General features: G+C 36.5%; 1 protein-coding gene across 1 annotated transcript; it reads right to left on the bottom strand.

The window, feature by feature from the left end:
• Positions 1 to 358: 358 nt before the first annotated feature.
• On the bottom strand, positions 359 to 4,163 carry LOC132040832 (uncharacterized). The gene is made up of 3 exons (XM_059431513.1): positions 3,489 to 4,163; positions 1,527 to 1,712; positions 359 to 1,283 (listed from the first exon to the last, which is right to left on the bottom strand). The coding sequence occupies exons 1-3, from the start codon at positions 3,927 to 3,929 to the stop codon at positions 1,005 to 1,007; spliced, it is 906 nt and encodes a 301-aa protein (XP_059287496.1). The 5' UTR covers positions 3,930 to 4,163; the 3' UTR covers positions 359 to 1,004.
• Between the last annotated feature and the right edge of the window lie 9,974 nt (positions 4,164 to 14,137).

The raw sequence follows: 14,137 nt of genomic DNA, 5'->3' as shown, positions 1-14,137 counted from the left end.
ATGTTTTTACTCATGGAAGCATCAGCTAGCCAGTCACAGACTACTTGACTTATGATTATGTATTGTTAATGACCACATTCAATGTTTTTTCGTCCTATATTTCTACAAGAACGAGTCTACAACTGGCTAGTCTTCTGTTGAAAGTCATCCAAGATTCATGTTGCTTTATTGGACATAAACAATGATCAAACATTGCACCGATGAAAAGACATAGCAAAAGTAGTGACGGGTCATGCTACAGCTAGCACGTCGTAATGAATTGTTTCAATGTTGTAATTTGTTCTAGCAGGTGAGAGAGCGATAAGATAGAGCAAAAATGCCTAGTAATCTTCTGAGTAACCAAACAAACTTCCATCACATACTTCAATAATATGTTTAATGGTATATCTGACAGAAGCTTCCAAGAGCTAGCCAGCCATTCTACACTGTTTTCTGATCCCAACATTGGGAACAAGTTGTGGTTATTCATCAGCATTAGGGTGGTATAACATCTCAGAATTGGGCGAAGAAGTTGTTCCAATAAATATTGCTCGTTGAAAATAAAGGAATGCATGATTTACCTTAAAGGGAAAAGAAAAGCTAAAACAAGAAGAAATGGAGAATGCTCCTAAGTACTACAAAATCGACAAAAAATGACATGAGGGTGAACTCTTCAGCACATTGTTTTTCCTTCCTAAGTAGCACTCTCTTGTCCAAACTTTTCAGAGTTGTTGCACCTTAGGAAGGTGTCTGTATCAATATACCCATATCCTGTTGCTTTAAGCTTTTGAAACTTTATTATTCTAGATAAGACTCAGCAAATTGAAGAAAATTATTCTTGAAGCAACTGACAAGGAGAGAGAACTTTTGATGTCAGAAGTAAAGAACCAACATTGTCCTAGTACGCAATATCTAGCCACTTTAGACCATTATGATAGCCTTTGTAGTCATATTTTGGAGAACGGAGTGGATGTTGCAACCTCAAAAATGCAAAATGATAACGTACTATTTTATTGGACCAGCAGTCAATCAAATGAACAGGAATCATGCTTGAATTTTACTTCATTCATGCTTCTTGAACTGAGTATCAAGGAACAAGAGACGTGTTTCCGACGCTTTGTCTTCACTAGCTTGCCAACTAAATATCCCTGTGAAAGAATCTCAAAGTCCAACTTCAGTGGAATCCTGTCACTGCCATCTAATTGCACGAAGGCTACCCCAGCTCCATATAGTGGGACTCTACGCCCATCCAGGTTCACACACATATCCCGCTGGCTCTTTTTTGGTTGATAATATTTGTTTAACTGCATCCATAAGTGTAAGTAAAGAGATTGAGAGCATCAGGTTAAGGAAAACTTTGACCAAATGTTGTTTAAAGAACATGATACGAAACAAAAAATGGCTAACATTTGATTGATTTATTTTCCTTATGTCATGGTTTGGTCCTCTAATAAAATAATATCGCTTCATGGACAATGCAGGTTTATCTGTAGACTGTAGGTATCAAAATCTTGTGAATATAATTGATTCATCACTGGTAAAATCACCTGGCCAATTGCAACTGTGATTTCTGAAAAGAAAAGATTCACATGGCTGCAGCTGACATGAATTCCGTAAAATGTAGCAGGGTTACGTATGGCCATGGTCACAGAACAATTAATTGTAAGCAACTTGGTTGGAACACCTGTGCTGTCTGCCCCTTGTCCATAATAGAAGTTATGTACCCTCAAGGCCTAGCACAAAATTCAACATAACATGAATAAGAGTTAACCAAAGACCAAAAAGTGACTAATATTAGTTTTGAAGTTCAAGGTATGGTTATACTAAAATTTATGTTTCTCGGACCTTCCAAAAGTATTGCCGCACCCGTATCGGATCCGAGACAGACCTGGTGATATTTAGAAGTGTCCTAGCAACATAGACTAAATGCAACGGACTGTAAGTGCTAGAGCCATCACCAGATCTTGAACCATATAGTGTCAACAGCATGCAACCTCAAAACTAAATGCACCAGAGTTTCTGAGAGATCAACTTAGTCCTTAAGATAACAAGGAAAACTAACCATAACTCTGGTCCTTAGACGATTAAGCATGCTAAACTAAGACGTTACATTAACCAGTTCAAAGAATGAACACTGCTCTTCAGCTCAGAGCAACTTTGATGACCATCAACTTGGGGAACTACTGAGACCTAACAGGATTATAATTCACAAATAGGGCAAATTTTAGCTCGAGTAAAAGCATAAACTTATAGCCTATTAGGCCAAGCTTTTGGAGGCCAAAAGTACTTATTTTAAAAAAGAGAGGTGTTTAGCCAAACTTTTGAGAGAAAATAAATGTTTTTAAGGAGTAGCATCAAACCTCTTGTACCATTGTCTAGGGGGTTGCTTCAAACCATACAAAGATTTCTTCAGTTGGCATACATGATCTTCTTTTCCCTCGGCTAGGAAACCTTTAGGCTGATAACCGGCTTCCGGTTTATCCCGCATCGCTAGTTCTGCTTACCATTAATGGCCCACTTGGAGCTCTTGATTCCGTGGTGCGGCTCAACTAAGCAGCCGTTTTTTAAAAGCATTTTTGAGAAAAATACACATAGGAAGCACTTTTTAAAAGTTTAGTCAAACGCTAGCTTTTGCCCAAAAGTGCTTTTGAAATTGATTGGTCAAACACAAACTGCTTCTCACAAAAAGTATTTTTTTGAAAAATATTTTTGAAAAACATAAACTTCAAAATAAGCTGATTTTAGAAGCTTGACCAAACAGGCTATTCGACTTCAGACCTCCCTTGCAGTTGTTTTACCATTCAGAAACAATGCCACGGTTGGATAATCTATTTCAGTTAATTTCAAGTTCTTTCGCACCAACTTGGCAAAAGCATTCACAAAATGTTGAATGCATAACTTTAAGATGTACTTATTTGATTTAATCTATACAAAGTCATAAGTGGAATTCGTACTACTATGCATATTTCCCTGGTTCTAATCTCCTTAGTCTCACGTTTTAACTTGGATAATTTAGTTTCCCAGTCTTAATAAAACTTAACAAGAACAGATTGTGGGATTTTAAGGTGTGAATGGGAAATGAGAAAAGGTACCTTTTGGAGTGCATCCACACTCTCCATCTCGCTCTTTCATTGTCTATCTATAAATTTAGAGGTCTTGCCTCTGATTTTAGACACAGAAATCTGAATTTTTTCTCCCCTCCAAGCTGTTCTCTACATTTGTTTTCAGAACAAAAATATCTAACAGGTTCGTGTGATTTGCTCCGTTCGTTGAGTTCGCTGAAGTTCTGTCATTTTCCACTTACGTTTTGGAGACTAAAATCCTTGTGATTTTCTAATCTGATTTGTTACTCGGTTTGGAGATATAAAAACTTCATTGAATAAATATGTCTGTTTTGTATTCGGTTTGAAGATATAAAAACTTCACCGTTTATTAAATCTGGTTATGGAAACAGGATAATAACACAGATTCCTATCCTATGGCGACTAGTATACAGTAGAGAAGAATACCTTCATCGTAATGTGGGGTTGGTAAGGTTTGCTTGCCCCCCAGATAACCAAGCAAAAGAGAACTCCAAAACCCATGAGGAGAATAAAAAATAGGCAGGTTCTTGAATAGGCTTGATTGATATGATCATAATCAAGATCCTCTTCAATGATTGGACATTCTTGCCAGCCTCTCCTCCGATTGTATCCCCATCGCCAATTCCCTGAAATACGGCTAGAGGAGGAGTCCCTGGAGGAGTGCCTGCCATAGCTCGATGAATGTGATGGTGAATCATTGGGAGTAATTTGTATGGAGGATAATGACTTATCAACATCCTCCTGGGAGTCACGTGATGGGCTTAGTACATAGTAAACCGCAGCTTTTGGTGAAGTAAGAGACGACGATGTTTCTGTGCTTACATTATAATAACATTCATCCCTCCCGTTCATGTTCATGTTCATCATCACTATCTCTATTTGCAAATTTATTCTAAACCAGAATTAACTTGGAACTACTAGAATAAATCTCCTTTTTCTTGAAGGTGTAGTTTAAATATTCTGTGAAATTATTGTTAAAGCTAAATACTAAAAGCCCAAGTTCTGTTTCATCATAATGATGAATATTACGGTAATCAGGTTTCAATATCTCTAGATTTTGCGACTTTTTCTTGCCAAAACATTAAATTAGGAAAAGCAATATTTGAGGTGCCATTTAAAAACAATACTATATAAAAAGAAAGAGACAGTTACATAGGTATAATACCACGTAACGTCCGAAGACTAGACAGTTACATAGGTATAACACCACGTAACGTCCGAAGACTAGACTTGGTACAATAAACTTGTGGTTTACTCGTCCAAAGGCCTTTTGGCAGTTTCAGAAATCCCCAGTCCTTGCCGTATTAACAGCTCCAATATATGCTTATGAACTCTCTGCAAATCTCTCTCTCTCTTTATATATATATATATATATATATATATATATATATATATATATATATTAAAGTTGAGAAATAAAAGAGTGATGTGGCATCTTTTAGATACAAGGAAACGTATTTATCTTATATCTCAGTTTTTTGGTTTTAATTCTTATTTTTCATTTAACAAAATAACAAAAATGTAAAAATACTTGGTTTATCTCTTTCCTCATTGATACTATTTGATTATCACAATTATGAGTGTTAATGCATGAACCTTTTTCTCTAATTTTTGCTTACAAATAGTGATTCCTTGTGGAGAAGATGTTTTCGATCTCTAATGTCAATGGTATAGAAAACAGACAAAATAATGAAGAACAAGAAGAAGTTTAACAATTTGCTTTCTCGCTTATGTTCCTAATATGTTCTAAGTTTTCTTTTCACCATTATTTTCAAATGATTTTTGCTATAATTTATTTTGTATGCTGCAACTTTTTAAGTTTTTGAACTAGCAACAAGAGGGTTTGCTTGCATCAAGATAAGTTCCAATTACCTTCTCTTCACATTTATCTGTGGGTTACATGATCCTTGGTTTTGTATTTAAATGTTACGAATTTTACCCGTTTGGCCACGAGGATTTTTCACTTTTTTCAGAAATTTGTTTTCACTTTATTTGAACATCAACGTTTGGCCATGAAAATTCCAAATACAACTTGAAGTTGTATTTGGAATTTGAAAAATACCTAAAATTTTATTTTCACTTTTTTTCACTTTCAATACATTAAAACAACCAAATATTCTTTGCAAAAGCTATACCAAACACAACTCAATCTTCAACTCCAACTCCAAAATTCCAAATAAAGTGAAAAATATTTGATTTTCATGGCCAAACACGTACTTATTTATAATTCAAATGTATCAAATGCCTAGCTATTTTCTTCATTAGTAAAAATAAGGATTATTGAACCTATGTATAACAAGTTAAAGTGAGAAAAGTTAAACTGAGTTTTTGTTTGTACATAAGCATAAATGTGACTATGAAAAATAGTATTTTTAGCTTTATCAAGTTATTTCTGAAAACTTAAATTTTTGTTCTCTTCTCTTTTTTTTTTTTTTTTTTTTTTTTTTTTTTTTTTTTTGGTTTATTTGTTTGCAGTGAGAAGCATGTATTGCCTCTGGGCAATAAATTAGCCATCTGATGGAAACAACAAGAAAACGAAGGAAATGTGAAGGTATTAATGGAAGATGGAAGTGAAAATCACTAGATGAGCTATAAAATCGCAAATTTTCTGTCAATATATTATCTACAAATTAAATTTCAAAATTCTAAAGTATTATTTTGTGTCATCTAGATAGGCCAAATTTTTTCCAAATTTTGAGTACGTATATAGATTCGAGAAATGGAATGAACCCAAAAGTGCTAGAAATAGGTGGTCAAGATTGAAAGGTAGTAAGATATTTAACTATATGTAGTGTTATCATCGCCCAATAGTCATAGAGATGGTCTAAAAAAGGTGTAACACATTTCTTAGACATGCATGTACATTGTTTCCATACTTTAATGTCATTTTAATACAATTAATTACTCATTTATTTTGATCGAAAATAGAGCCTTCGTTATAACTTCATAATTACTGATAAAGTGGAAAAGAAAAGCGGAGGAGATCAATAATAGAATATAAAAAAGAGTAATTATTCTATTATTTTTAATAAGGTATTACAAAACTTTTATTTTCTTATAGAATGTTTATTTATGAAAAAATATGACATTAGGAAATTATCTAATTTTAGTTAAATGGCAAAAGACATTATCATTAAATACATTTTCTTTACCGAAATCATTATTTTTCTTATATAATCACCTACTTTTTATCTTCTATAGATCAGGAAAGGCATCATTTTGCAATGCAAACATTCAAACTTATCGCTAAAGTTATATTTTCGTTAGTGTGAAATAACACTTCTTAATATAAATATATACTACTTACAAGTGTATTTTATGAATTCTGAAGGCATTGTGCTTGATATGTATCGAAAACAAATACGCCACTTATCTAATCTATTAAAACATTGTTGTTAGGTTGCACAACCTACTTCCTATCCTATGCACTATCTAATTTTCGCCTAAGGATGGAACACGTTACTTTACTTGTTTCTGTGCAAGCGTCTTGCAGAATATAAATTGCAGCTAAGTAAAGAACACAGTCATTTTTACGTGGAAACCACCTGGCTCACAAAGGCTATAAAAACCACGACCTACACCTCTGTAGGATTTTCCCCAAACTCCACTACAACAATGAGCCTCTGCAAATTCAAGTTACAATCCCTGTAACCTAGGAACTAACCTCTAATCGCTATCTTACTAATCAACCTTTGACTAGCAAGCAACCTCCAAGTTGATCCCCAACTTGAAGTTGAATTTACAATGTTTCTATCTAACTGCAATGCTTCTAATAAAGCGGATAAAAATACAACTCAATAGCCCAACCTAATACAAGTTTTCTAGACTCCAGAACTGCAAAATATAAACTCTATTCTACAGCTTCCTCAATCGTCTTCTCGTACTAGGGACGCACGCCTAGATTCTAAATATTCTTGATAAATCTTTTGATAGCTCGATATTGTGAATTCGCTCTTTGTGGGTGTGCAAACCTTCTTCTTAGTAAGACATGGATATTTATAACTTTGAGTGCACAACAGGTCGGCAAACACAAAACCCTCTTCGAGTAGGCCCATGAGAAGTTAGGGTTTGTGTTGTATTTGGATTCTTGCCTTGTTGAGTTCGCTTCTTGTCCGTGTAGAAGTCTTACTAATCCCAACAAATATGGAAAGGAAATCTGCATACCGTCAAGTCTTTACCATAAATCTGCAAATCGTAGTTGGTGTAGACTTGCGCTGGAACATGTTCACGAACCTATTTCATCCACCTGGTTCATTTGCCTCTGAATCTCTGCACTGTCTGATATGGAACATGTTCACAAACCTGTTCCATCTTCCCTTTCTTGTTCATTCATCTGACTCTGACTTGAGCCTGCTTCTAGTATGGATGATGGAACATGTTGACAGACCTGTTTCATTGATCATATGTTTCTCTATGTATGTCTTCTTCTCCTATCTCCTTTTGATAGAACATTTTTGGGAACCTGGTTCATTTACCCCGTGCGCGTATTTTGTCAATCATCAAAACTTAAGCATGCCAACAAATTCCCCCTTTTGATAATGACAAACTTCATGTTCTTCGACCACTGTGTAACCTGTTTGAATAATATGAACACTAAGATTGAACCAGGTTAGCATAGTAGGATCATAAGCACTACATAGGATACATCTTCCCCCTTTTGACATCATTAAAAAGTTGCATCAGTTCAGTTAAGCATCAATTGAATATAACAATATTAAACTTATGGTCACTGGGGCTATCACATATGCTCAAGATAGGATCACTTTCTCAATATTATATCTGGTTAGAGGATTCGTATCACACACAATCCATATATTGAATACGCAAGCAATTTATTAGCACCTTCAAATACATATTCAACCATTGATCATAGAAGACCGTACAACCAGTTAGACTTGATAAGGAGGACACAGAGCGAGGATAAGTTATATTTGACTAGAGTTGGGGGAGGGGGGGGGGGTTGCAACTCAAAAGGGACTTAGATTTAGCATATTTTGGTCATCTGTACAGTTTCATCCACCACCCTTCTTCAGTTGTCTGAATATACCCATACTTTTTTCTTCAGATGAGTAGCTGTATTTTCCAAAGCTAACGGTCCTGCTTCGAATAATTTCTTACTTTTGCTCATGCCTTCACTGTTCTTTGTGTCCTTGTCTTCTTCCAATTTTTCTTCTTCCAAATTTTACCCCTGAATAGTAGACTCCTCATTTTTCTTTTGTCGTGGCACAACAAATGACTCTGAGCCTTCTTGTCACAACCCAACCCCGTAGGCCGTGACTAGTGCCCGAGCTGGACACTCGTGTACACCTGTTAACTATAACCATCCACAACTAGCATAATAAGGAACTTATAAATAAAAAGGCAAGACGTCGCCTCAAACTGTCGCATTGTATAGACGTATCATAGTAACCTGTCTCCTGTGGAGTCACAACTTTCAACTGATATCATAATGCATAAGCCGGCAAGGCTGTCATAATGTAGGGGAATGTCCCAACCACACACGAGCCGACAAGGCTACCATAACACACGACTTCCAGAACATATATATATATATCTACGCAAGCCGACAAGGCTGCCACTACGAATGGGAACGTCCCAAAACATAAGTCATAGATACACAACTGAACGACAACTATATACAAACCCACACATATGTCTCTGAGACCTCTAAGAGTAACAACAGTATCATATGACGGGACAGGGCCCCGCCGTACCCCTGGATAAACACATATATACAACAGAAGAATCTGTACCAAAAAGCTAGGCTCCGGAACAAGGGAGCACTCCAAGATAGCTGAATGAATATCCTAAGCTGGCGGATCACCAAAACGCGCATTTGTACCTGCGGGCATGAAACGCAGCCCCCCGAAGAAAGGGGGGTCAGTACGGAATATGTACTGAGCATGTAAAGAATAAAATATAGTAAATAGGATCATATTGAAATAAGGGGTATAGAAAACTAACACAGTAACCAGAAAACCACAAGGCTTGCCTTTGAAACACAAATCATGTGTGGCCATATCATACCCAACTCATTATGGGACTTAGTGACATAATTAGATAATCATTTGTACATATGCATATATATAACGTGTCTCGGCCCTCTAGTGAGGGACTCGGTAAATAAAATCATCATATACATGTACATATAACGTGTCCCGGCCCTCTAGTGAGGGACTCGGTGAATAAAGTCATCATATGCCCTCCTGGCCGCCATCCCCATATCATCATATCATCATGTCATCATATCGTCATGTACATATACATATAACGTGTCCCGGCCCTCTAGTGAGGGACTCGGTGAATGATGCAATAAAGCTGCGCACGAGAACATGTCCTGTCCCGGGACTCAGTGGAAGATGTAACAATATGCACGAGCAGAGTAGTAAGTAACCATATACATATAAGTCATCATTTGAGATTCAATAGATAAGTAAACTAATCAACGCTCGAGTATTAAAATGATAGTCATGTTAAGTTTTCTCTAAACGTCATTAAGAACTATATTAAGGAAAGTCTCAGGAGTCATAAACATGTATCAAGTCAATCCGAGACATCTTATGAAAGTTAAAGACATTATTCATTATAGAACCCTTTAGGAATAGGAACTTTTATGCATCATTTACTACTCAGCCATATAAAAGACTCGAGGGCAATAGCCCGATCATCTTAAGAAATCCAATATCAAGAAGTGAATAGGAATCATAAAACATGCTCGGAACTTATGAATAGAGTTACCCCAAGGCTCATATCGTTTCATACTTACATCTAGGACATGCCAAAAGAAGAAGGGATAGGCTTTACATACCTTTGGCGCTTAATCCATGACTCGATATATACACGTTGCCCAAAATATCTCGACCTATATTAAGACGTCAAGACTATGGTTAAGCTACGAAATGGCATAACACGTACTTTAACGTTAGTAACTTATTTCCTGACAATTGGGCAGCACTTCCCTTATATCGTTCAATCTCCTCACATTTACGCCAACTATACAAAAACCAACATAACAACAACCAAAGCACGTCTAAGTTATCGCATTAAGAACTAGTCGAGGCAAGATTCGAAGATATTCCAACACAGCCCACATACGTTTCGCATACATTAGTGATTCACATTAGCAACGACACAACAACGACTTCAGCCCTTATGTGCAAGAAAATTATCTTAACTTTACAACAAGTCCCAGAACAGCCCGTCAATTACAATCAACACAACACAAGTTTTAATGACACTTAGTCCACCAATTACACAAGATCAACAACATAACACATTATCTCAATCCTTAATCCCTCAATTCAACAAGAACAGCCCACTAAACAAATATAACTTCATCTCTAATCATCAAATTCCCTTTACTTTCATCATTTAATTCATGACAATAACAACAACAATACTAATTAAAATTTGCTCACCACTTCTAGCTTAAAATACCCCCCCCCCCCCCACGGCCCAAACAAGCTTCAACATCAACCCACACAATTTTTGCATTCAATTCCACATCCACCAATTCATACCAAGATTAATCATTTCCCAAAACATGGAAAAGGGAATGAAATCTTACCTTAGAAGCAAAGCTCTTAAAGTCAACATGTAACCTCTTCAAAAACAACCACGTAGTGAGTTGCCATGGCTGTTGTGATCTCCATCTTTTTCCTTCAATTAGCCATGAAATCCCTCAATTTAATTATGTAGAAAGGAAGGGAGAGGGGCTGGCCGAGAGCCCCTTAAATGGCTGCCATGGCCGTGACTCTTTTCTCTCTCAAGCTTAGAATTTTTTTCCTCTCTCTCAATTCTTTTCCATAAGATGAAAATGACCCTTTGTTGATGACTTAGTCATCAATCCTAGTATTTACATGTTGTTTATAAAGTGGACATGTGTCCACTCTAGTGACATGTGTCCACTTTTGTGACAGGTGTCAACTTTTTATTCAACCACCAATCAAATTCTGCCATGTGTCGTGGGGCCCACTTAGTGGTCTAATTAGCTTAATTAATCCCTAATCTCCAATAATATTTCTATACCAAATAAAATTTATAAGCAACTTGTGATTAAAACAAAATCGGAGATTAAAAATCTCTACCCCTTATTCCAAAATAGTCTTGTCCTTAACTTATCGCGATTAGCTTTAGAATGTCCCAATGTTTAAAATACGGGATATAACACTTCTAGAGGATCTCCAAGTTTGATAATTAGGTAGGGTTTGTGTCTGTTGAACCCTCACTCATTGAGAAATAAATTAGTACTGGTGGGAAGGGAGGGTTGTGGATCATTGAAATATGAAATCTTTCGTTTGACTCGTCACAATTCCTCATTGATGAGAAAGGATTATCAGGGAGGAAAATGAATTTGACATTTTGAGTAGGATTTTGTGAAAGTGGAGTTGGTACATTGAGATTTATTAGGAGTTAGCTAGTTAACTATAGACACCGGAGTTATTGTCGAAAGGATGCAAGATCATTGATGCTCGTTTTGCAATACAAGAGTCCGAGTTCGTGTAATAGGTTATGGAAGGAAAGTTAAGGACAAGGCCATTTTCCGGTTTTGATTTAATGCGCAAGTCGCTTATAAATATTATTGGCATGGAATATTAAGGGCAAACTTGGAATTCGGAAACTATTATATTTCAAGGATTAAGTGTACATGTGGACAAGATGACTAGGCAAGCAATAAAATTGGTCATCTTTATGACTTAAGAAATTCTAGAAACTTGGAGAAAAAGAAAGAAAGAAAAAAAAAGAATAAGGGGAGCCATGTGGCCGGCCACCTTGGTGTGGGCCATGGCCACATGGTTGGCTACTAATTGAAATAAAAGATGACCAAGTCATCTCATTTCATCATCTTCATCACTTGGAAACTTCAAGAAAATTTGAGAGAAAGCAACAAGGCCATTCGGCCAAGAACATGGAAATTTGAGGTCAAGAATTGATCTCCAAAAATTATTTTCTCTAGTTTCTCTACTAATTGGAAGGTCCTCGTCGACGTGGAGTGGGTGTTAGAACAAGAAAACCGCTCGTTGTTGTGTTTCACCAAAGCTAGCCGTGGGAGAAGTTGGTGGAAAAGGTAAGATTTAATCCTCCCTTACATGTTCTATGGATGATTTGAGCATGTTATAGTATATGGAAATGAATGGAATTCATGAAACTATGGATTATGGTGTTGGCCGAATAGGTGCATATGTGTAGAGGTGAAGAATCAACTTTGTTTAGCATGTTTTGGTTGTTGTTGTTGTGAATTCTATGTGATGGAAATGAAGGTATTGAATGGTTTAAATTGAAGTTGTGATTGTTGTAAGTTGGGCCGTGTACATGTAGTATTATATAGGGATGAAGGACTAATTTTATTTAGTATGTTTGAAATGTTGTGTTGCGGATTCTATAATGAAAATGAATGTTTGATGACTCATGTTGATGTTGCAATTGTTGTGGGCTGTTTTGAAAGTAATATGATGTTAATATAGGTTTTTGTGTTCATAAGAATGATGATTGTTGGCATGCGGATTGTTGGTGTAGTTTATGAATTCGGTAGAACAATTAAATGGTTGAATAGTGAATTGACTAGTTATGGGAATTGGAAAACGGCGTGTGGGCTGTTTTATGGAATATTTTGATATGGGAAATGATATTATTGATGTTGGTATTGTTGTTTTTGTTGTTGGTTGATGAATTGAGAATTCGGGCTAGGCACCTAAACGGGGGAGATCTTTGCCCGATTTTCGGTAGAATATAAAATAGTTTAAGTTGGAACTTGAGATAAGTATGTAATACGGAGACTAACATTAGTGTGAATCCTCTCGAATGTAGATTTGCGAGCTCGGGCGGATAGACGTAGCCAATAGGAGGTCGAGCAGGTATGTTAAGGCTCACCCCTTCTTTCTTTGGCATGTCTTAGTTGAAAATAAGTTATGACACGAATTTCGAGGTAACTCTATTCGGTGATCCGAGCATGTTTATGATTCTCATTGGCTTCTTGATATTTGTATTCTTAATGTGGTCAAATCCTAGTCCTTATGTCATTTGTATAATCAAGTTTCAAAAGTTGCATAAAGATTTTGCTTTCAAAAGAGTTTGTTTCTAAACGATTCCGAAACTACGAAAGTCCGTAACTTTCACCGAAAGGCTCGGATCGCTTCGATTTGTTCGTAGAAAGTTTTGTAACATATGATGACTTGATTCTTCATAGGCGGGCTCGGAATGATTTGATATACGACTATGGTCCCTACGATACTTTGATATACTTATGATATTTGATATGTTTCCGAGTACCGTCCGAAAGATTTTTGATATAACTATTGCCCGGATTTTCAATAACGATATGAGAATGTTGAGCTATTTCCTCGTGAAGCTATTCTTCATTGGCAATCTCACCTTATAATAATCGTTCCTCCAAAGTGAGACGAAACGACCACGATTAATCCATAAAATGATCGGAGGCTACCGACCTTATGTCACTCCGATAGATACATGACTTTATTTGGGCTCTCATGCTACATATGCTACTCATATGATATATATATGATGATATATGAATATGATATATGAATATGATATATGATATATGAATATGATATATATATGATATATGTATATGAATATGGGGAATATGGAAAAGGGCGAGAGCGTTATATACGCGTAACCACCGATCGGTTGGTATAATATGATATGATACCGTCCCGGACGCGGGACGACGCGGGATATGTGGTTATGGATCGGGCTGCACGTTCCGCGACAAATATATTATATGGATCGGGCTGCACGTTCCGCAGCAATATATTATATGGATCGGGCTGCACGTTCGCAGCAATATATATATATATATATATATATATATATGGATCGGGCTGCACGTTCCGCAGCACTAAGCATGCATGGTACCCGCCTAAAAGGCACTCAGATGTACAGGTTGCTCTTTATCCCATGATATGATATGTTCTATATTTTCGTTTTGTTACTATTCATGCTTTGTATCCTTCCATATGTTGTTACTCATGCCTTACATACTCAGTACATTGCTCGTCGACGTCCCTTCTTGTGGATATTTGCGTTCATGCCCGCAGTAAACGGGTAGACGC

This window comes from Lycium ferocissimum, chromosome 12 (genome assembly GCF_029784015.1).
Source record: "Lycium ferocissimum isolate CSIRO_LF1 chromosome 12, AGI_CSIRO_Lferr_CH_V1, whole genome shotgun sequence".
Classification (NCBI taxonomy): domain Eukaryota; kingdom Viridiplantae; phylum Streptophyta; class Magnoliopsida; order Solanales; family Solanaceae; genus Lycium; species Lycium ferocissimum.
The sequence above is the reverse complement of the archived record's forward strand: the minus strand, read 5'-3'. Positions and strand labels throughout refer to the sequence as shown.

Coding starts and splice junctions, on each gene's coding strand:
- LOC132040832 (XM_059431513.1), bottom strand. CDS start 3,929: ATGATGAACATGAACATGAACGGGAGGGATGAATGTTATTATAATGTA. Junction 1,713..3,488: donor AACCCCACATTACGATGAAG/GTATTCTTCTCT, acceptor ATTTTGTGCTAG/GCCTTGAGGGTACATAACTT. Junction 1,284..1,526: donor TCACAGTTGCAATTGGCCAG/GTGATTTTACCA, acceptor TTATGGATGCAG/TTAAACAAATATTATCAACC.